Source organism: Vicia villosa, unplaced genomic scaffold (assembly GCF_029867415.1).
Source record: "Vicia villosa cultivar HV-30 ecotype Madison, WI unplaced genomic scaffold, Vvil1.0 ctg.000089F_1_1, whole genome shotgun sequence".
Lineage (NCBI taxonomy): Eukaryota > Viridiplantae > Streptophyta > Magnoliopsida > Fabales > Fabaceae > Vicia > Vicia villosa.
This window is the reverse complement of record NW_026705008.1, coordinates 407,814-430,416: the sequence shown is the minus strand read 5'-3', so window position 1 is coordinate 430,416 and position 22,603 is coordinate 407,814. Positions and strand designations below refer to the sequence as shown.

General features: G+C 37.6%; 2 protein-coding genes across 2 annotated transcripts; both read right to left on the bottom strand.

The window, feature by feature from the left end:
• Positions 1-2,448: 2,448 nt before the first annotated feature.
• On the bottom strand, positions 2,449-3,645 carry LOC131623903 (uncharacterized). The gene has a single exon (XM_058894898.1). It carries the CDS (start codon positions 3,643-3,645, stop codon positions 2,449-2,451), a length of 1,197 nt encoding a protein of 398 aa, XP_058750881.1.
• A 12,845-nt stretch (positions 3,646-16,490) lies between these two features.
• On the bottom strand, positions 16,491-21,516 carry LOC131623930 (ABC transporter G family member 15-like). Its single transcript, XM_058894924.1, has 9 exons — positions 21,125-21,516; positions 19,433-19,515; positions 18,794-19,255; positions 18,432-18,554; positions 18,207-18,338; positions 17,828-18,112; positions 17,431-17,703; positions 17,233-17,340; positions 16,491-17,073 (listed from the first exon to the last, which is right to left on the bottom strand). Exons 1-9 carry the CDS (start codon positions 21,393-21,395, stop codon positions 16,714-16,716), a joined length of 2,097 nt encoding a protein of 698 aa, XP_058750907.1. The 5' UTR covers positions 21,396-21,516; the 3' UTR covers positions 16,491-16,713.
• Positions 21,517-22,603: the final 1,087 nt, after the last annotated feature.

Sequence of the window (22,603 nt, the reverse complement as noted above, 5' to 3'; positions counted from 1 at the left end):
CACAATCTTCATAAGCTTCCTCCTCGGCTTGGTAGATCGGATTGTCAAAATCATAATGAGCAATAGCGGAACTGTTACCAATGGAATCCGTGGTAGTGGAACATCTGCATGATTGATGTTTTATTTTAGTTTTATTTTTATTAAGATATGTGCAAGTGTGTGCAAAAACATCGCCATCTAACAGAAAAAGGTTAAAAAGAAAGACAAAGAGCAAAACATTTGAATGCAAAAACGTCCTTTTATTTCCTGATTAACTTTGAAAATGCAAACTGCATGGCCCTACAAATGATTCACTACGCCTTGGGCAGAGCGTAGGAATTATGTCATGATAAGAAAAGTAAAAACAAGGAATTTACTCCTGAGCCTGTGTAACTTGGATGACATCTTCGATTGTCCAGTTGCTAGGCACCTCTCCAGGAATACTTGGACGAATCCAGCTATCAAAGTCACAATCACTATCCACCTCTTCACCATTGACAATGGCATTCACAGCTGGACCCCCATGGGTAGGCATCGGATTTTTGACAATATTTGGTGTAGGAGTGAATTGGATTATCTTTTGATCCAACAAGTCCTGGACCTTATTCTTCAACGCAATACACCTCTCGGTATCATGCCCAGCGGCACCTGAATGGAAAGCACATCGTGCGTTTGCATTGTAGTTCGGAGATTGTGTGTCCGGAGCATTCGGAACATCTCTCAAAGTAATCTTCTCAATCTTGAGCAAATGTTGCAACACCTAAGCATAGGTCATAGGAATCGGGTCAATCTTTCTGTGAGGCCTAGTCCTGGGAGGATAACGATCATTATTGGAACATTGTCCCTGTTGTTGTTGTTGTGGTACTGGGATCATAACAGCATTAACCTGTGAATTTCTTCTCCCTGAACCCCTTCTTCCATATATGGCATCTGCATTTCCTTCCTTCTGGCATAACCTTCAGCTTGTTTCTTACCACCAGCAGAATTAGAAGAAGCTCCTAACTGAATTTTTCCCATCTTTAGACCCATCTCAACACGTTCGCCATATCTCACCATTTCAGAAAAGTTAGCTGAAGCACTGCAAGCCAAATAATAGTGTCCAGACAAGGTACTGGTGAACATGTCAATCATCTCACGTTCAGTCATCGGTGGCTGAACTCTTGCGGATAACTCACGCCATTTCTGAGCGTACTCTTTGAAAGATTCTTTAGACCCCTGAACCAAACTCTGCAACTGGGTCCTGTTGGGTGCCATATCAACATTGTACTGATAGTGCTTAATAAAAGCCTCCACAAGATCTCTCCAAGAATGGATATGAGTGCGCTCGAGTTGAACATACCACTCCAAAGAAGCCCCAGCAAGACTATCCTGGAAGAAATGCATTAGAAAACCCTCATCCTCAGAGTATACGGACATCTTCCGATAATACGCCTTAACATGAGTCATAGGGCAAGTCGCCCCATAGTATTTGTCAATAGATGGAACTTTGAATTTTGGTGGAATCCTCACACCAGGAACCAACCCCAAGTCATTGATATCCATGCCTAACACCCTTTTGCCTTCAACAGCTCTGAGACGTTCTTCAATCAGACGATACCTCTCAACTTCATCATGTGCACCCTCAGCACTATGCCTTGATACCTGGTCAAAGTTCTCAACATTGAAATCCAAATTACCACGGTTCTGATGATCTCTCCTTCCCAACAGACGAGACGGAGGTGGAGGTGGAAACCCGTGATGCTGATTGAAAGGATTATAGTGCCCTCCCACGTGATCAAACTCATTCGGATCATGGTGATCGTCAATTCTACCAGACACATCGTCAAACAGCCCTGGATGTCCTCCATTCTCAACCCTTCTGGAGTTCTCGACGAGAACCCGCAAGTCATCCTGCCCCTTGGTCACATTAGTCAATGCTTCCATAAACTGCGCCATCTGCGCATTCATCTGCTCTGTCAGTTGAGCTCTCATCTCTGCCATTTGTTCCTCAATCTGTTCCATCTGTCTTCTCTGATTGCTCCTAGTCGGATACGGGTGATTAGCGTCTTAGAACTCCTTCTGATAACAAAACAGCGAGACATAAGATATAAGACCTGCAAAACCTGCAAATATATGACATGTATGATATATGAATGATATGCATGAAATGTTTGTCAATTTTCAGGTATCCAAGAGTTCATCCCACTTTCAGATAGGACATAGAAACCCTGATACAGAATATATTCGAACAGCAATCCACACACGAGAATAATTCATCAAACTGAGCATATTTCATTCAAACATAACTGAGAATTTGAGTTCATACAAACAAAACACATAACCGTGTCACAATGTGCTCATAAGGCATACAAAAGAAATCCAGAACATCAAAATGCGACCCCATCCAACAATCCTGGACATGGGCGACAAACATTAAGAATACACATCAAATCAACCCCATAGACCAAACAAATCCAATCCATAGCAGCACTAGGATCGTCTGATAACAGAATGAGCTCCTCCATCTCCTCTCCGCTGGGCTCGGAGTCTTGCGAGCTCTTCTTCAAGTCGAGCTGACTTGGCTTTTTCTTCCATCAACTGTTGTTCTGAATCCTGCATCCTTCTCTTGCTATTGTTTTCGGACCTTCGCAACTTCGCACATTCCTGCTGTTTTCGGTACAAGCTTTCTTCCATCAAGTCATGAGATCGCCTTTGGGCACGTGTCATGCTTGAACCTTCACCTTGCGCATGCTTGAGCTTACGAGCCAATTCCGCCTTTTCGCGATCTTGAAAATACCTCTCCAAGCCAACCTCATTATCCTTTGCTTTTAGTTTGATGTTGTCTGCTTCAGCCTGAATATAGAGTTCAGTCGCAACTGTATCAAATAAAACCACGGGAGGTTGTTCATACAACAGACATGACCTCGCAAATGGCAACAACAGATTTGCCACTCTTGCCTCAACCCATTTCCTGTAAGGACCCATAGCAATAGGAACCTTCTTGCTCAAAGTAGTCTGATCCCTTCTATGGACTTTAGTCCAAGCATACGCTATCTTCTCTAGCTCCAGAGGATCTTTATCATCAGCAAAGTACACTGATTCAAACGCTTCTACATCATTCTGAGCCCTTTCCATTGCATATCCCAATTGACGATAGGCGAGTGTGGGATTGTAACTAATGCAACCTCTGGTTCCCATGAGAGGAACGTTGGGATATTGACCGCAACTAGTGATGATGTTCCAAATCTTCCCCACACAATAGTTCCACCTGATGTCATAAGATGTGAGGTTAACAATCCTATCTGACCACTTAAGAGAACTCTTCTTGAGCACAAAAGATCCTCTCACCGGCAAATGCAACATGAACCACTGATACAACAATGGAAGACAAAAACCAACAACATATCCTCCCTTCTTACTTCTCGAATGGATCAAAAAATAAGCATCTGCAAGCAACGTTGGCACGGGGTTTTTATTCATAAAGACACAAATCGCCGCCAAACTCACAAAGTTCTCTCTTGAAGGGAATAAGACAATACCATAAATCATGATAGCAAGCAAACGACTAAAATCAACCCACTGCTCCTTCTTAGCCGCATCCTCAGCCCTACTGATCAAAAAGCAAAGATAGAAACCAGAAACACCGCCCGATGACTTCCAATTTCTTTCCACCTCCTTTATACCCATGTGAAAAGCTTCAGCTATTTTTTTCAAATCTCACAACCTCGGGAACTCGAATAAAAGGTACATCATCAGTGATTCGGATATTGAGTATGTAAGAAAACTCCTCGAGTGTTGGCACCAATTGATAGTCCTGAAATGTAAAACACCTCAACTGTGGATCATAGAACTGAAACAGGGTGATCAAAGCCATTGGATCGAAAGATGTATTGAGAATGGAGAGCAAATTGCCATAATCATGATTGAAGTCACGGAGAACCTCCCCTTCCAACCGAGAACTCAAACCAATCAACCCCGAAACATCAATATCCGGAATCTTATAAGCTCTGATGTGCCTTGTACGTTCTTTGACGGTATCAGTGGGAATGTCCATCTTCAACTTGGGTGAACTCCTGAATATCCCTGAAAATATGACATGCAAATGCTTATTATTATATACTTTTTTTTTGCGTTTCTTTTGGAAATAAATATGCTATGATGCAAAGTGGTGGGACTTGTTGCCGCCCACCAGGCATTCCGGACTGCCGGTAACACACTGTACATAGCCAAAGATTCGGCCCCAAATAGTATACCACACGGAACATAGAATGTCAAACCACGGAACCAACACCCATAGTCAACAACACACTGGAATAGAACACAGATCACCACTCGAACAAGAACCATAGTACCCCATGAACAGGAACCAATAGAACACTCGAACGAGAACAGCGGTAACCCTCGAACAAGAACAGCGGTAACCCTCGAACAAGATCCAAAGTCACCATCAATGTACCTGTTAATCAATGATTGATTCCCGCCCCACTCACGGGTAAATCTAGGCCAGGGTAGGTCGAAAAGCCAACAGAGGATCGAATGTAGGCGCTATCATACGATATTGCCTCATTCCACCAAGCTCTGCCTGTGGATACGTGATCAGATCAATCAGGCATACGCCTTCTGTCCGTCACGGCCACTCTATTCCTAGTTCCTATGGTATCACTCATAGCCTGGGTATTGGGCCTTTTACCTCTTGAAACACCCACCCACAGACAGAGATCCAGACAGTCCAGAATATGATGCAGAAAAGTAAAAGCGCACATAGAATGCAATGCAAACAGGTAAAATATGCAAAGCGATAAAACAACAAAAGATAAACACACAAGCGCTAGGATCGACTCGCTAGGTCCGGACCAGCAATAGGTCGAGACGTCCCCAGCAGAGTCGTCAGCTGTCGCTACCGCGAAAATTAACAGAGTCGCCACTAACATATTTATCCTGAAAAGGAAGGGAATGCCAGCAAACCACAAAACAAAACAACGGTCTATGGGTGTGTAACAAATCTACGCTAATCTGGACTAAAATGAATGCAAAATGTAGGGAAAAGAAAAGATTGTGCTCGCACGGGCCCTACCTCGCTGCCTACGTATCCGTTTTGCGGAATCAGAGGTACCGTAGCTCGGCTAACTAATTTTTGTTTGTTTTGTGTTTTTTAGGTGAACGAGTTACATTCACACTCCGCTGCTTGACCTTTGGAGACTTATGCTTGGGAATGGAGCGGAAATAAAAAGCTCTTAAGAAAAGAAAATTAAAGAGTGTGGTTTGTGTTTTAAAGAGTGCATGAGGAAAGCCTAAGCTAAGGGGGAAAGCTTGCTACCTAATGTTATCATACAAAGGGTACAAATCTAAACTAAGCTAACAACCTACGAGAAAAAAGGGGAAGCACACAATAATATCACACAAACGAGCTCCGCTCGTAAAGCAAACAAACCAACGGTACTGACCGAATGGTAGAAAAGCGGTCCCGCCATAGCCAAGGGGAGCAGCTCAACCCAAGTCAACCAAGCATTAGACCTCGCGAAAATGATCGGGCCATAGACAAGAGGGCGGTCCCCTCTCAGCAACCAAGCCGTCACGGATCGTATAGGAAAACGGTGCGCGCGTACACCGAGCATCAACATCGAGCGACGCGAGCTATAAGAAAGGCGGGGGGTCCGGTTGCATGAACCCTTTTCCTGACATACTCGATAACAAGATCTTGTGCAGGTTCAAAAGCAAGCGACGCGAAGCGTGCGCGTAATGAACAGACTCGATGAGACTAGGCGGGGGTTGATTGCTAACCCTTTCCGCGTGCCTTCCATGAGGACTTAACGAGGTGCCATATAGGACTTATTACACCGTGACTCCCTGCCGCAAAGCACAAATATAAACACACCAACAAAAACAGAGCCTCTTTCGAGGGCTTGGCCAGATGCATGTCTAGGTCCTACTTCTCATGTTAAAGGATGATGCGAGAAAGCGATAAAGTGCAATAGAAATAAAATGAAATGGGATCAATACCAAACGGATGATGATCCGTAAACTAAAGCGAAGCAAAGGGAAGAAACTAAGGATCCCGCGAGCGAGCTAGCAAAGCAAAAGCAAATAGTCAGCACACCGATTGGCCATGAAAGCACACAAAGGTCGACACGCACGTCGAACACAATCACAATACACCTGCAAGAGGAACAAGCAAACCAAACAAGCAGATATAGAGTAATAGAGATGTGTCTCCAGGATGAGAACACAAAGCAAGCGAATGAAATCGTGTCCCGCAAGTAAAGCGGAACACTCATAGAATGAGCATCAATCGGTGACCTTCCAAAAGCCTCGCACACTAGCACACACGTTAGAGATAACAAGACACCGCAATCGGAATTGCGTTATTGCTATTCTAAAATAAAACCGGACAAAACGAACATGGAAAAGGTACGGTAATACGCGAATAAGCATGCAAAAATCACACCGGAAGCCGACAAAAGTACCATCATGGAAAACACAAAATTCAGAAATACAAATCATTCCACAAAATAGTATATCTTACAAGCTTTCCAACGATATAAAGAACACGCAAATCGGAGTTACGAGCGAAAAGATATGAATTTTTGAAGTTAAGAACAAAACACACAGCCGTAACCGGTTACGCCCTGACCCGTAACGGGTTACGGTCAAAACAGAAGCAAAAGGAAGGAAAAACACGGGTTCGTAACCGATTACGTCCTGAAGCGTAACCGGTTACGCTGTACACAGAAGCAAAAATAGAGGTAAAAAACAAACTCGTAACCGGTTACGGCCAGGAGCGTAACCGGTTACGCTGTGTACAAAATCAGCGCAACGAGGTAAACACGGGTTCGTAACCGGCTACAGCCTGAAGCGTAACCGGTTACGATGAGCACGGAGTCAAAAAAACAGCACAATCAACATTCAAAGCAATTCAAACATGCATCCATCAAGAACAATGATCAAGCACGAATTAAACTCGATTTGCACAGTGTTATGAACATCAAATCACCACAATTAGGCCTCAATCCACATGGATTTCAAATCAACATCATTGATTATTAAACAACAAACTCATGCAAGCATTAAAACAAACACATAGTGCACCAAACTTGTATCCACATGCAATTGCAAGCAAGGTTCCAAAGAATCTAATATTTAATCATCATCAACATCAATTAAGCATCATCAACCACTAGATCTAGCATTCGAATCATGTTATCATCAACAATTAAGCACTTAATTCAAGGTTCAAGGCTTACCGAATAAAGATCTAAACCGACGCGCGAACACGAACACGACACGAACACGAACGCGAACACGGACGAGATCGAAAAGCGAATCCGAAAAAGAGTGAGAGTGTGATGCGCGAGAATAGAGGAGGGGAGAGCGAATCCGAACTCGAGATCTTGAACTTCAATCCATATTGCTCTTGATTCTTGATGAAAGTTGATGAAGGTTGATGAAAGTTTTATAGAATTTGTGGTTTTGATCTTTGAAAATTGAGAGAGAAATGAGAGAAAAAGTTTGTGAAAAATTTGGTGAATTGAAATTATGAGAGTCCTCCTTTTGATTTGTGAAGAGCAAAATGTTTATATATTGTCAACGCGAATTGTCCAAATCGCCCTCGGTGCGTCTTATTTTGGCTCGTTTTTAAGGAAACTCGTTTCGGCTCTCAATTCCGGAACGAAACCAATGCCACTATGAAGATGACCAAATTTGTGACTCATCGCCGCGAGAATCACCTCAATCCGATAAGCGGTGAAGAAAATACGCCCGTTTGAATGACGAGAAACGCCGATTCATCTGGTACGACTGTGCAAAATTTTGTGAGTACCGCTCAAAGAACTCGATAAAACCCTACCTTCGGCTCAAAATCTGAACAAGCATGTGTGACGAAGAAACGAAGCTAACGAAATTTCCGAGAGAATGCCGCCGGAATGGACTTCATACGATAAAAATCGAAGAAGTTATGAATTTTCAAACTAGGCGCGACATACTCAAAAACATATTTTTTTACCGAAACAACGCGACGATCCTTAAAATTCTGGGAATTTTCCGTGCAGAATTGGCCTTTGGTCCGAACATATGAAATCTTGGTAATGATGGTACGGAGCTCCAGTTAAATTTTCAAGTGAATCCGGCGAGCGGATTAGGAGATACGAATTTTCCGAGGTCCGAAACCCTACATTCAGCACTGTTTTTCACCACGAAACCTCAAGTAAATTGTAAATCTGGCGACCTTACTCAAAGAATTGGCTTCCAAGTCGAACACGAAAGTTGTAGATATCGTCGAAACGGTCAGGACAACGCGGGAACTTAGCTCATATCACCTTCCAAATATGACTTGCGAATTTTCTCGTATTTCAACTGTTTAAACCATTTTTCACGCCTTTCTTCTTAAACCTATGAAAACTCTTTATTATTTTTCTTCAATTTTGGAATGACGAAATAAACGTCATTAATAACTTATAGCTCAAATAAAGAGGGCAAATTTTGGGGTGCAACAGCTGTCCAAAACATGGGATCTAGTGGTGGAGATATAGAGAACCCTGTCATGACAGGATTGAGCAAAGAGCAGTGGAAAACTCTAGTAGAAATGTTGAACACCTCAAAAGTTACTTCAAATGAGAGCATGACCGGTAAGACTAAACTCAACGCTTGGATCCTCGATAGCGGAGCATCTAATCATATGACAGGAATAATACAACACCTATGCGATGTGAAGGAAGTAATTGGCTGTCCCGTTGGACTTCCCAACGGACAAACTGCAATGTCAACTAAAGAAGGAAAAATAAAGCTCGCTGATGATTTAATACTAAAAAATGTGCTTTATGTTCCTCAGTTGAATTGCAATTTAATTTCTATGTCACAATTGTCAGATGAATCCAATTGTAATGTTCATTTTACTGCTGACTTGTGTGCTATTCAGGACCGCACTTCGAAGATGCTGATTGGAGCGGGTGAACGGAGGGATGGACTCTACTTATTCCGGGAGGTTCCGAAAGTAAAGGCTAACAAGGCTGAAGGATCAAATCAACTAGATATGTGGCATAAACGCTTGGGACATCCATCTTGGAAAACTACTCAGTTAGTCTCTAATTGTAATGGAGGTAGTGTTAGTGAGTTGAAAAATAAAGTTTGTGATACATGCCAAAGAGCTAAACAAACTAGAGAAACATTTTCGTTGAGTAATAAACAAGCTTCTGACATATTTGATTTAATACATTGTGATCTATGGGGAGCATATAGAACTCCCTCTTCTTGTGGTGCTTCATACTTTCTCACTATTGTCGATGATTGCTTACGTGCAGTTTGGATTTCTTTACTAATTGATAAAAAGGAAGTGTCAAGGACACTGACAAATTTTTTTTCTATGGTGGAAAGGCAGTATAATAAGAAGGTCAAAACCGTAAGAAGCGATAATGGAACAGAATTTATTTGCATGAAAAAATATTTTCTTGAAAATGGGATAATGTTCCAAACTTCTTGCACAGGAACACCCCAACAAAATGGTATAGTCAAAAGAAAGCATAGGCATATTCTAAATGTGGCGCGAGCTTTAAGATTTCAAGGAAATTTATCCATTGATTTTTGGGGCGAATGTGTCTTGACAGCAGGATACTTGATTAATCGAACTCCAAGCTCCATTTTAAAAGGAAAAAGCCCATATGAAATACTACATGGACATGCACCATGTTATATTCACTTGCGTGTTTTCAGTTCCCTGTGTTTTGCACGAAACCAACATACAAATGGAGACAAATTTGCGACTCGCAGCCGTCGGTGTGTTTTCGTTGGGTATCCTTATGGACAAAAAGGATGGAGAGTTTACGATCTTGAAAGCCATGAATTCTTTGTGTCACGAGACGTAATTTTCTCTGAAAATCAGTTTCCATTTCATGAAATTGAAAAACAAAAAGATGATGTTGGGACAAATAGAACGACGCTGGAGCTTCCTATCACAGAAGAGGATGATGTGGAAAATCAAAATAAAGGTGGGACAGCCTATCAAAATGAGTCATCAATAGAAATCATACATGAAAATAGGGGGAATCCTGCTGTAGAGGATGGTGAAGAAAGTACTGATGCAGTAACAGGCCCCATACATATACAATCTCAAACTAGTCACGACGAGAATGAAAATGAATCTTTGGGACGCGGTTGCCGTGTCAAGTATCCATCTACTCGGTTGCAAGACTATGTCACCAACACGGTTCATAAGTTGAGTCCTTTACCTTGCTCATCCGCTCAATCACACGCTTCAGGTGCACCATATCCTATCACACATTATGTAAATTGTGAAAAAATTTCTTTGCCGCATAAACATTTCCTTGCAGCAATTAGTGCCGAAAAAGAGCCATTCTACTTTCATGAGGCAGTGAAGGATGCTCGTTGGAGAGACGCAATGCAAACTGAAATCGAAGCCCTTGAACGAAATCGTACTTGGAGTATACAAAAACTACCTCATGGGAAGAAAGCTCTTGGTAGCAAATGGGTGTACCGCATAAAACACCACTCTGATGGTACAATTGAACGATTTAAAGCCCAATTAGTCATACTAGGCAATCACCAAGTGGAAGGGGTCAATTACACTAAAACATTTGCACCGGTCGCAAAAATGGTAACGGTACGCACTGTCTTGGCAGTGGCAGCGGCAAAAGCTTGGGAACTCCATCAGATGGATGTGCACAACGCGTTTCTACACGATGATCTGCATGAAGAGGTTTTCATGAAAATGCCTCCTGGTTTTTCAACTTTGCAACAAGACATGGTCTGCAAACTACATAAATCTCTTTATGGTTTAAACCAGGCTCCACGTTGTTGGTTTGCCAAGCTTTCGGCTGCTCTCAAATCTTACGGATTCCAACAATCATACCTTGATTATTCTTTGTTTACTTTGCACCAAGAAGATACCCACCTTGTGGTTCTTGTTTATGTTGATGACTTAATCATTGCAGGAAATACTTCCTCTCTGCCATCAAGCATTTTAAACTCTACCTTAGCACTTGTTTTCATATGAAAGACTTGGGTGTATTGAAGTATTTTCTAGGTATTGAAGTTGCTAGAAATCCTACAGGTATTTTTCTCTGTCAGCGCAAATACGCACTTGACATCATATCTGAAGCCGGCCTTCTTGGTGCTAAACCTGCGCCCACCCCACTGGAGCAGAATCATCGCTTATCACTAGTTGCGGGACCGTTGCTTTCAAATCCCGAGAAATACCGGCGTTTGGTTGGGCGGTTGATTTATTTGTGCTTCACTCGGCCTGAGCTATCTTATTGTGTTCATATTTTGTCTCAATTCATGCACGAACCTCGTACGGATCATTGGGAGGCTGCATTCAGAGTGGTTCGGTTCTTGAAAGGCAATCCAGGACAAGGAATATTTTTCAGTCAACAATGTGACCTGCAACTTCACGGTTGGTGCGACTCAGATTGGGCTAGCTGCCCTCTAACCAGGCGATCAGTCACTGGCTGGCTGGTGCAGCTTGGTGACTCTCCTATTTCTTGGAAAACGAAAAAACAACATACGGTCTCTCGGTCATCTGCTGAGGCTGAGTACCGGTCAATGGCGACTACTACATGCGAGTTAAAATGGTTAAAGGGAATCCTCTCTAATCTAGGAATTGATCATAACAAACCCATGATCATTCACTGTGACAGTCAAGCGGCTTTATACATTGCCAAGAACCCGGTGTTCCAAGAACGCACCAAACACATTGAAGTTGACTTCCATTTCGTCCGGAATGAAATTCTCAAAGATAATATTCGTCCAATCTATGTCCCTACCACTGCTCAGCTTGCGGATATACTCACAAAAGAATTAGGAAAGCCGTAATTTAACTCTTTTATCGACAAGTTGGGCATTAGAAATCTTCATGCTCCAACTTGAGGGGGGTATTAAGCTATATTTGGTATAACAGAATCATATTCTGTTCTGCCATATTTGGTAAAAATCCTGCTATTAATAATAGGATCAGATTTCATTCAATATTGTAATTGTACTGCTGTATACAGAATTAGAAATTACAGTATTATAGGCATGATTCTAGGAGCTAATGAATGCCTCATCTTGTATATAATGTGACCTATTTTGATAAATAAAAACCGTGAATCAATTTCTACAATGTCAAAATAAAATCTTAATTATATATTTGAATTTCAATTTTATTTGTCATAGTTCGGATTGATCATTGTATTTATTTGAGAATTAACAACATCCTCAAAATTAGTCTCATTAGACACAAGGTAGTTTGAGCGTATCATTCAAGGACTGTAGATAAACCAGTTTCGTTTGTACGAGAAGTTAAAGCAGTAATTGAGGGATACATGATAGAGAATAGAGATGAGTGGGAGAAAAAGTACACACATGTTCTCCTTTTTATTTTGAACTCATCTTAACCTTTAATTAGTTTTTAAATAAATCTTATGGTGTACAAAAAGTCTCACCAGTGAAACACTTGTTTGATGGTTCATGCTAGACACCACTTATATATTATTATAAAAAAAGTTTTTATCTATTAAAATATATGAGCAGTATATAAATATTTTACGACTCTAAATTCAAAATGTATTTTAGAATTGTATGGGGAGGAGTCCTTACTTTATACACTTTTCTTTTCAACTGCATTTAAAGATCACCATGATCATTTTTTTCGTACTTTCACATATTAATTTAAGTCCACGTACACAGGTTTCTCTCCCTTGACTATTAATGAATAAAGATTAAAAATAGAATGTTAAAATACATTTAAAATGTCAAATTTGAAATTAGTTAAAAGAAACATGCCCCAAAACAGAAATTAAACTTGAGGAGAATATCTATTATGTTCACTCGGTCGTTTTGATGTTAATTTAGTGCAAATCAGAGTTCAATGATGAAAATACAAAATAATGGTGTTAATCAACCGGAAAAATTATATTTTTAAAGATATAAAAGAATTAAAGTATCATTTTATACATAAGGCAAGGACGAAGGAGCGGACCTTGCACGTCAAGATTCAGATGATTCTAAAGATAGGGTGGTTATGGTTTCAGTTGCAGATGAGCATGTCGACGCCAAAAAATGGTTTCTCGACACAGGCTGCTCGAATCATATGACTGAGAGAAAAGTGTGGTTAATAAATTTCGAAGAGTCGAAGAAGAGCAAGGTCAAACTTGTAGATAATAGCTAGTTGGAATTAAAAGGTACTGGTAACATAGTTGTTCAAAGGAGAAATGGTGCAAAGGTTATGATCAAAGATGTATTCTATGTATTTGGAATGAAGTGCAACCTGCTAAGTGTTGGACAACTGGTCGAAAAAAGTTTCTTATTGGTCATCAAAGATGGAGCCTTGGAATTGTTCGACACTTAGAATAATTTGCTCTTGAAATCTCCTGTGTTAAAAAATATGACATTTAAGACCATGATCAGTTCGACTAAAGTACAATGCCTAAAAATAGTTGTCGACCACAAGAATAGTTGGATGTGGCATTTGATGTTTGGACATCTGAATTTAGGTTACTCAATCAACGGATTACTCAAGATATGGTAACTGGTATACTAAGTCTTGTGATGCCCGACAAACTCTGTGAAGGCTTTTTAGTAGGGAAGCAACCCAGAAAGTCTTTTGTGTCGACTATGCCAATGACATCCTCCTGCATACTCGAAGTTGTACATTTAGACGTATGTGGCCCGTTCAGGGGGCGTACCATTGGTGGAAACATGTATTTTGTTTTGTTTGTTGATGAGTATAGTCGAAAGCTTTGGATCTATGTGATCATGCACAAAGAAAAAGTATTTGAAATCTTTAAAAGATTCAAAATGCTTATCGAAAACTAGAGTGAAAAGAAGATCAATGTTCTGCAAACACATGGAGGTGGCGAATACACATCCAAGATATTTGAGGAATTCTGTGCAGCACATGGTACTGAGCATGAGGTAACTACTCCTTACACGCCTCAACATAATGGAATGGCATAAAGAAAAAATAGGATCATATTGAATATGGTGAGATGCATGTTGAAGCAAAAGAATCTGCCAAAATCCTAATGAGGTGAAGGGGTCACCACTGCTGTCTATATACTGAACTGGTGTCCTACAAAGAAATTGAAGTGGAAAACGACCATCAGTGAGTCATCTAAAGGTATTTGTCTCTATTTGTTACAAGCATGTTCCTGATGCAAGAAGAAGGAAGCTTGATGACAAGAGTGAACCTATGATTTTTGAAGGATATCATAAAACTCATGCATACAGGATGTTCAATCCAATTAATGAAAAGATCGTGATGAGTCGAGATATTGTGATTGATGAAAATTATTCCTGGGATTGGAATTCGGGTGATGCAATTAACAAGCCTTTGATGATTTATGGTGTCGAAGAAGAAATTTCAGTCAATGACACTCTTGTTGAAGTGGAAGTCGAAGAAATTGCTAACATTCCCAATGTAGTCGAAGAGGTTGTGGCTAGTACAATGCAAAGACCTCAAAGAGCTAGAGTTCCTCTAGCAAGACTTCAAGACTATGAAGTGGTTGGTGACGATGAAGTCACACTAAATGGAGAATTAGTTCATTTCGCTTTACTTGTAGGTATTGAACTAATCAAATATAGCAAGACTTTAAATAATAAACAATGGAAGTCATTTATGGTCGAAGAGTTACAAGCGATTGAAAGAAACAACACATGGGAGTTAGTTGAATTTCCAGCACACACAAAAGCTATCAAAGTGAAGTGGTTGTTCAAGTTGAAGCACGATGATGATGGAACGATAGCAAGACATAAGGCAGTCAACTACAGCAAGACTTTAAAGAATAAATAGTGGAAGTCATTTATGGTCAAAGAGTTACAAGGGATCGAAAGAAACAACACATGGGATTTAGTCGAACTGTCAGCACACTCAAAAGCTATCAAAGTGAAGTGGGTGTTCAAGTTGAAACAAAATGATGATGGACTGATAGCAAGACTTAAAGCAATATTTTTAGCTTGAGGATTTCTTCAGAGAGCAGGACTCGACTGCTTTAAAGTATATGCACCAGTCACAAGATTAGAGACTGTCTGATTGGTGGTAGCCTTGGCATGTAAGCAAGGTTGGTCGATATTTCACTTAGATGTGAAATCATCGTTTTTAAATGGTCCTTTAGATGAAGAGGTATATGTTACACTACCTCTTGAGTTTATGATACAGGAAGAAGCAATGAAAGTGTACAACTTGCACAAAGCCCTTTATGGTCTCAAATATGAACCTAGGGCATGGAACAAGAAAATCAACTCATACTTAATCGAATTAGGATTCGTTAAATGAAAAAGTAACTTCCCTCAACATAATCTATAAGCAATAAACAATTCAGAACAACAAAAACTAACATTTTTAAGTTACATGCATGGATAAAGTGAGTTACATATCAAAAAACTGATTATGGTGGAGGAAACTTCATTAGAGTTTGGTTGTTTTTCCTTCGTTTCAAGCTTCTTTGGTGCGTTAATGGCATTCGAACGGATAAAATGAAGTCTTAAACACGTACGTGTATTGGAAGAGATGATGTTTCGAACATGTCTGTGTGTAGGAAGATATGATGTTTCAAAAACTATGATGGAAGTTGAGTTTAGAAATAAGTTAGGGCATTTCAATAAAGAAGATGAAGATGAAGACCACATAGGGTATGTTTTAGAGAATGTTCGGTTTTGCTGGAGAAAGAATATGAAAATGAGTTTTAAAAAGTAAATGTTAGTTAGAGTTTAGTTCTAGAAAATATATGCAAAAAAGATTTCCTATCAGTTGGAGCATCCATTCGGAGGAATAGATCAATTTTAAAAAAAAAAAAAAATGTCATGAAATACAAAGCTGGTTGAAACTCTCAACCGATAGAATATAATAAATTTATAAATAAAAAAATAAGAAAGACGTCAATTAAAAAAAAATAAATGTAAAAATGAAAAAAAAGTTGGGCTTTGAAATTTGATTTCTATCAGCAACCGAGTGAATAGATTATTTTGATTGATTTAAAAATAAAAAATTAGAAAGACGCTAGTTGAAAAATAAATAAAAAGTAAAAACAGTAAGAGCTGGGATTCAAAACGTGATCCTATATCCACTTTTCCAATATATTTTTTATCATTAACAAAGGAATAGATGGTATTTTCTACTTTAAAATTAAACGTGAAGTTATTGACTAGGGTGAGAAAGCTTAATATCAAAAGTTATAAACCAATTTTGGAGATAAAAAGTCATGAACCAACCGCAGGACCTCCCTATTGACATGTCCTATCTTTGATCCAGAACCCTTAAATATCTTATTCATGATGCCAATTGTAACATTCCTAAAACATTCAAAGTGCTTGCACCTGAGATAACTACTAACATACAACAAATCATTATACCTGACTTTACTCATGTAACAGATTCTCTCAATTGGTCTGGATCTAATTATATTATCACATCAACATTGTTCAAGCAGGTATATATTATCTGTCCAAGCAAAGCTTCAACCTGGTGTATTTTCAAGGCTATAAGACAATGAGAGAAGCCAGCACTAATTTGTACAAGACATTATTCAATCTCAGAAAAACTCAACTTAAAAAAAATTAATCCAAGGACACAAAATGTCCTATTTTTCTTATCTTAATTGGAATAGTCATGAAACATTTCTCTATACATATAAACTAACAAAAACAAATGCAAATTTTTTGTGTGTTAATCAAATAACCAGATAGAAGAAAGCAACTAATATCTGAAAATCCAACAGAAATTAATTATAACTATAAAGTATATATGTTTATTTCTTTGTAGTTGTTCTTCTAGTATTGAAGTGGAGAATCAAGACCCTCTTGAGAAGATAGTGAGTGAAGTGGTTGATGCCTCAATGAAGGAAAAGATGGCATTCTTCTGAATGAAGGTCTTTTCTCAAGCTGTTGTATGGTTCTTTTGGCGTAAAGGTTCTTAAACAATGGTGATGCTCTTTCCTTGAACTTGAGAACAATAAAGAATAGAAGCCTGTAACATATGAGAATGAGTAAAAGTGCTGCTAAGTCCCACCATTTTGAATGGCTTAGCTCAATTCCTAACATGTGTGTTATCACATATTCTCCTGTCAGTTTCGGGTCGCCGGCTACTAGTGGTTCAAACTCGAGTCCGAGTAAGTCGTTCTTGTATGAACCCTGCATCCAAATTATTAATGGTTAAATTAAAAATATTAGTAATTGAATGTAACTTTATATGTCAGTATCGTGACTCATGACAGTATTAGTATGAGACATTGACACGTATCACTATCATGTAATAGACATCAGACACGCTTTCAATATGAAGTTAGGTACCTGTATTGCCCATGCGCCATAACTGATATACGAAATGGGATAGCGCCAAACTGGTTTTGGAAGATCAGATAGCAACCTAAAGAATCCAGAGGTCATCATCATGATTCCCTGCATGAACAATAATGGGCGAAAAATATTAACACGAGCGGATCATGTGGTAGGTTTCGAGTAAAATTTTCCTGGCCATTTTGTACTTACAATGATTCCAGCTCCTGTAATGATTCCCATGAGGAAATTCGGAACAAGTGAAGCTACAACCATCATGAGACTCTCGATCACCGAGATGCATCCGTAGATATTGAGAGTGAAAAACGCAAAGTGAATGAATCCTGGCCTGAATTTCACCATGTTATATGTGATGGTGCTAGAAGTAACAGCAATAGAAACCAAGAATGGGAATGATGATAGAAAGTTCGATAAAATATATGCCGCTACGCCATAATATCCATTAAGCCTTTCTCGATAAAATACCTGTTTCAAAGAAGAAACGACCGTAAACTCAACATATGCTAAAAGTTATTTAGTTGATCACAACGAGTTATCTAAAAGAACTTATGAAAATAAGCTGAAAACAATAGACACGAACATATCATACCTTCATTTCTTCAATAAAACATGGAAAGCCTCCAATTGACATGAAAGTCATGAATCCTGATATAAATGCACCACACGCACCGCGAGCCAAGATTGAAGTATAGCTATAACCAATATCAAAATAGATGGTTCCAACACATATAGATACAATGATGTAGATTATAATTCTCAACCAATAGTAACCAACATCTCTACTCATGTTCACAAATGATCTCCTTGTCAATGTAGTGAGTTGCTTCCACCAACTAGCTTGGCTTCCATATTTTGGCTCGTTTTCAGGCCCTTCCTATAATACATATATCACTAACCGAATCAGACACTAGATACGATACTGACACACAGAATATCATATGGATTTCAGGAGTTATAGTAATGCTTACATGAGTTGATAGTTCTTTGATCTTGTCTTTTACTCTTCTCGCGTAATTTGAACGCCTAAATCTCTCGATTAACCTTTCTTTAATCTGCGCTGTTGCCAAGTTCAAAAAAGGATCTGCTGAATTCGGAACATCCTAAGAACCAAAAAAAAGTGAAAGAAACAAATCCATGTGAATAAGGGTTGCCATGAAAATCAAATTAGCTCTTAGAAAGGGAAGTATACATACATGAATCCTTTGAGATCCCTTTAGCGTAGCCGTTACAACGTCAAAATCAGAATTGATACATCTTAAGAAATGATCAGAAGGATTTCTTTTACGCGGACAAGGGAAACCAGCCTCAGCGAAAAACTACACAATAAATCAAAAAACATACTTAACCTGTAGTAGTATATTAAACTTTTCCATTTCCATAGAAAAGCGCAGTTTGTTTGTCTGCTATTTCTGTATAGTCTTGATTATATATATATATATATATATATATATATATATATATATATATATATATATATATATATATATATATATATATATATATATATATATATATATATATTTACATTTTAGCATTCATTTAAAAAAAATTATACCTCAATTGCCAATTTTGCTTCACCAAAGTAAACAGTTTCGCCACCAGAAAGCAAGAAAAGATCATCAAAAAGAGCAAAGACTTCACTGCTAGGTTGATGAATAGAAGAAATAACAGTCCTTCCATCACGAGCCACGTTCCGAAGAGTTTGAACAACGAAGAACGCTGAAGCACTATCTAATCCACTGGTTGGTTCATCGAGAAACAATAAACGCGGCCTTGTGAGAATCTCAAGTGCAATGCTAAGTCTTTTCTTTTCACCGCCACTTATACCTCTCAAATGCCAGTTTCCTATTAACCTATCAGCACAGTCTTGAAGACCCATTTCTATGATTGTTCCTTCGATTATGCCGCTAACTTCTTCTTTTGACATTGATGTTGGAAGACGTAGATGCGCCGAATATGTTATAGTTTCTCTTACTGTCAATGTTCCCAATAACACATCTTCTTGTGTTACGTACGCCTGAAGTTTCAACATCATCAACTAGTTAGTTTCTATAGTTAGAGATTATAATGAAATATGGACACCAAAAACTCGACGTTGACATTTACACAGACAAACATTTTTTCAGAAGTGTCGATGCTACAGAGTGTGTGATATTTGATATTGCTTATCGTCTAAAAAGGAAGCATTACTTACAACAAAACCACCATAGCCTGGAGTTTTTTTCTTCCCATTGAGAAGAACATTTCCTGTCATTACAACATTTTTGGAGAGTCTACCTGCAACAACATTGACACATTCAAATATTCAAAAAAAAATTAGAAGTAAAAAAAAAATTACTTAATGTTGTAAGATATTTGAAAGGAATGGAAATTATCTTGTGATTAATGTTGATGCTAATATGATTATAATTTCACTTATCTATCATTAGTGGATGATTAGCAAGATAAGTTATGCAATACTAGAGTATTTATGATTGTTGGGTGGAATGAAGGGCCAATATGAGGCCAAATCCCATTGCAATTGCAAATAAGAAGACAAAAAACCAACTATATATGGTCCCAAATAACTACATGGGCCATGGAACTTTAAAGTGTATTTTGGCAATATTCGTGGAATTTGATAATCATCATGTTCATTCTGTATTTAAGAGCATACAGTATAGAGCGTACAGTATAGACTACTATACAAAATTTAAAATTTGTCACAGTTAAACTACGATGAAATATGACTTAAAGATTTATGTGGTTAAATTATAGTGAAATAGAACCCTATTAATTTTGATGCAGTTGAACGATAATAAATTTATCTATACAAGACCTCAAAAAAAAATTAAGATGGTATTAATCACGCATCAGACTAATCATCTAATTATGTTTAACCGTTATGTTGAATAACATGTGATTTTCTCACATAACACACACTTGATTAGATTTTACTAAAAGTCATTTCTTAATTAAACTCTTTAGAATATAATAGTAGTAATATATGAAATAGATTCTTGATTGATTTCTTTAAGTAAACACACCTACATTCTCATGCTCATTAAATATATACCCTTAACAAAGCCCACGGTTAGGTTATATAGAATCTAACAATAATCTTTTAATCTCACAATTCCAACCACCAAAACTGAAGATGGAATTATGTAACATAAATTTAGAAAGCTACTACTACTATTAATTAACTTCTCCTTTTCAATGGCAACTATCAAAACAAGTGGAAGTAAATGTACCGCCAATTTATTACCCAATAAAAAAGGTTTAAAAAATCAATACTTTAAAAAAAATTAATTATAATAAAAACCCTAATTTTATTTCTATGTAATTATTTAAAAGTAGAAAAATAAATTCAAATATCATCAAAATAGCAATATAGATTTGGCTTTTGAGAATTGGTTTAGATGTGGTCCATCATTTGTGATGCAATTTTAATGTTTTAGAAAATAATACCATGCCCCACCATAGACCAAATCATTAAAACAAAGGGCCCTTTAGTTTCACTACCATTGAATTGAATTTTCTTTTATAATAATAAAATAATAAAAAAAATCAATATAGTAAAATTCAATTCAAATCAAATAAACAATCCAAGAAAAAAATCTCAAAATAGAAAGGTTCAGTTTCCAATATATTTAACCCAATTGAATAAAACTATCAAGACCGTCATAGATTAAAGGGTAGGGTTTCGAATTTTTCACAGTTAAATTATGATTAAATAGGATTCTTAATTGTTTTGTTAAAGTGTGATGGTGACTAACTTAGAATCTCCAAAAATTTAGGAAGACCGCCATTAGGAACATGATATAGTAGTTATAGAAAAACCATGAATAGACTCGTGTTTGAGCAATAGAAGTAAAAACATAGAAGAAAAGAACAAGTAATGAACCTGCAAGAGAATCAAGCAAAGTAGATTTTCCAGAACCAGAAGGGCCCATAATAGCCATGATTCTACCAGGCTCAGCAAAACCATGAAGCCCATTAAGAATCTTTTTGGTTGGTCCTTTTCCAAAATTTGGTATAATAACTCTTAGATCCTCCCATGCTAAGAAACTTCCTCTAGTAGTAATGCCACAATATGTTTCATCTTCTTCACTCTCATCCATGTTGCATCTTTTGTTTTTGTTGTTGCTACCACCACTTGCTGCTTCAATCTCCATGTTTGAGTTGAAGCTAAAGAAGTTTGAATAATTATTATCAAGTGTTACATAGAAAATAAGCTTAAAAGAGAGATAAGAATATGGGTGTGTACAACAAATACCAAACAACTAACAATTAATGCTGTACCTAATGAAATAGTAGCATGGAAAAATTATGAAGAGAGAGAGAGGGGGAGAGAGAGAGAGAGAAAAGATGGGAGAGAGTTAATGTATTGGGTATGAACGGATAGAAGAATATGGGTGGGAAGTAAAGGAAATTAAATGTGAGGGTTACATGTGCTTAAATCTACACCATACTTGTGACCAATCACACAAATATCATATGAATGTTGTTGTATAATTATTTCTTTTTGTTTGCTTAACAGATACGTTTAATAAAACCAATAAATATTCAATTTATTTGTCAAGATATTTTAAGAAATTATGTTATAATATGATAAGATAAATAGTGGTACTGTATAATGTACTTGAAAAAATAAAAATTATTCTAAAACTTTGCACCGATTAATGAGAATTTATGCCTCGCCTATTGGCTCAGCAACTCCATTTAAGTCTGAACGGTTATGACAACTTTATCGACAAATTTATCCTTTTCACATTTTTCATGAATTATTCTCTCTAAATGGAGACATACATTATCATATTTGGAAAAAAAATATGTTAACAAATTGCCTCTTTTAATTTCTAATATAATTCCGTATATCTTAACTGTATGAAATAGTAAATTGATTTTGAGTTGTTTGATTTATCTAAAATAACATTGTTTTTACATTTATAATTAATTATATTTTGGTAATCATGCTTCAACTCAAAAATTATAAATTATAATTTAAAGTTGAATCAATTTTAAAAATAAATATTATTTTTATTTATGAAAAATCAAACATGTCAAAATTAATTTTACAACTTTGAAATCACTTTTTCTCTCAAAAAATATGCAAAGATAATGATGAACTTCCTAGTATATGCAAAGTACAGTGAACATATCTACTAGTTGGGTGAATTGTATAAAATTACATTCAAAATAAAAATGACATTATTTTTTATAAATGTTATAATTATTATGAAAAAAATACTATATTTTATTTTTGGTCCTTTATCACTTTAAAGGTTAGGTGCTCCAATTTTATAGGGGGCGCTGCATGCTCTTGCATGCACAGATGTCACCAATCGATAGTCATGGTATTAATTATTGGTTTATCAATTGG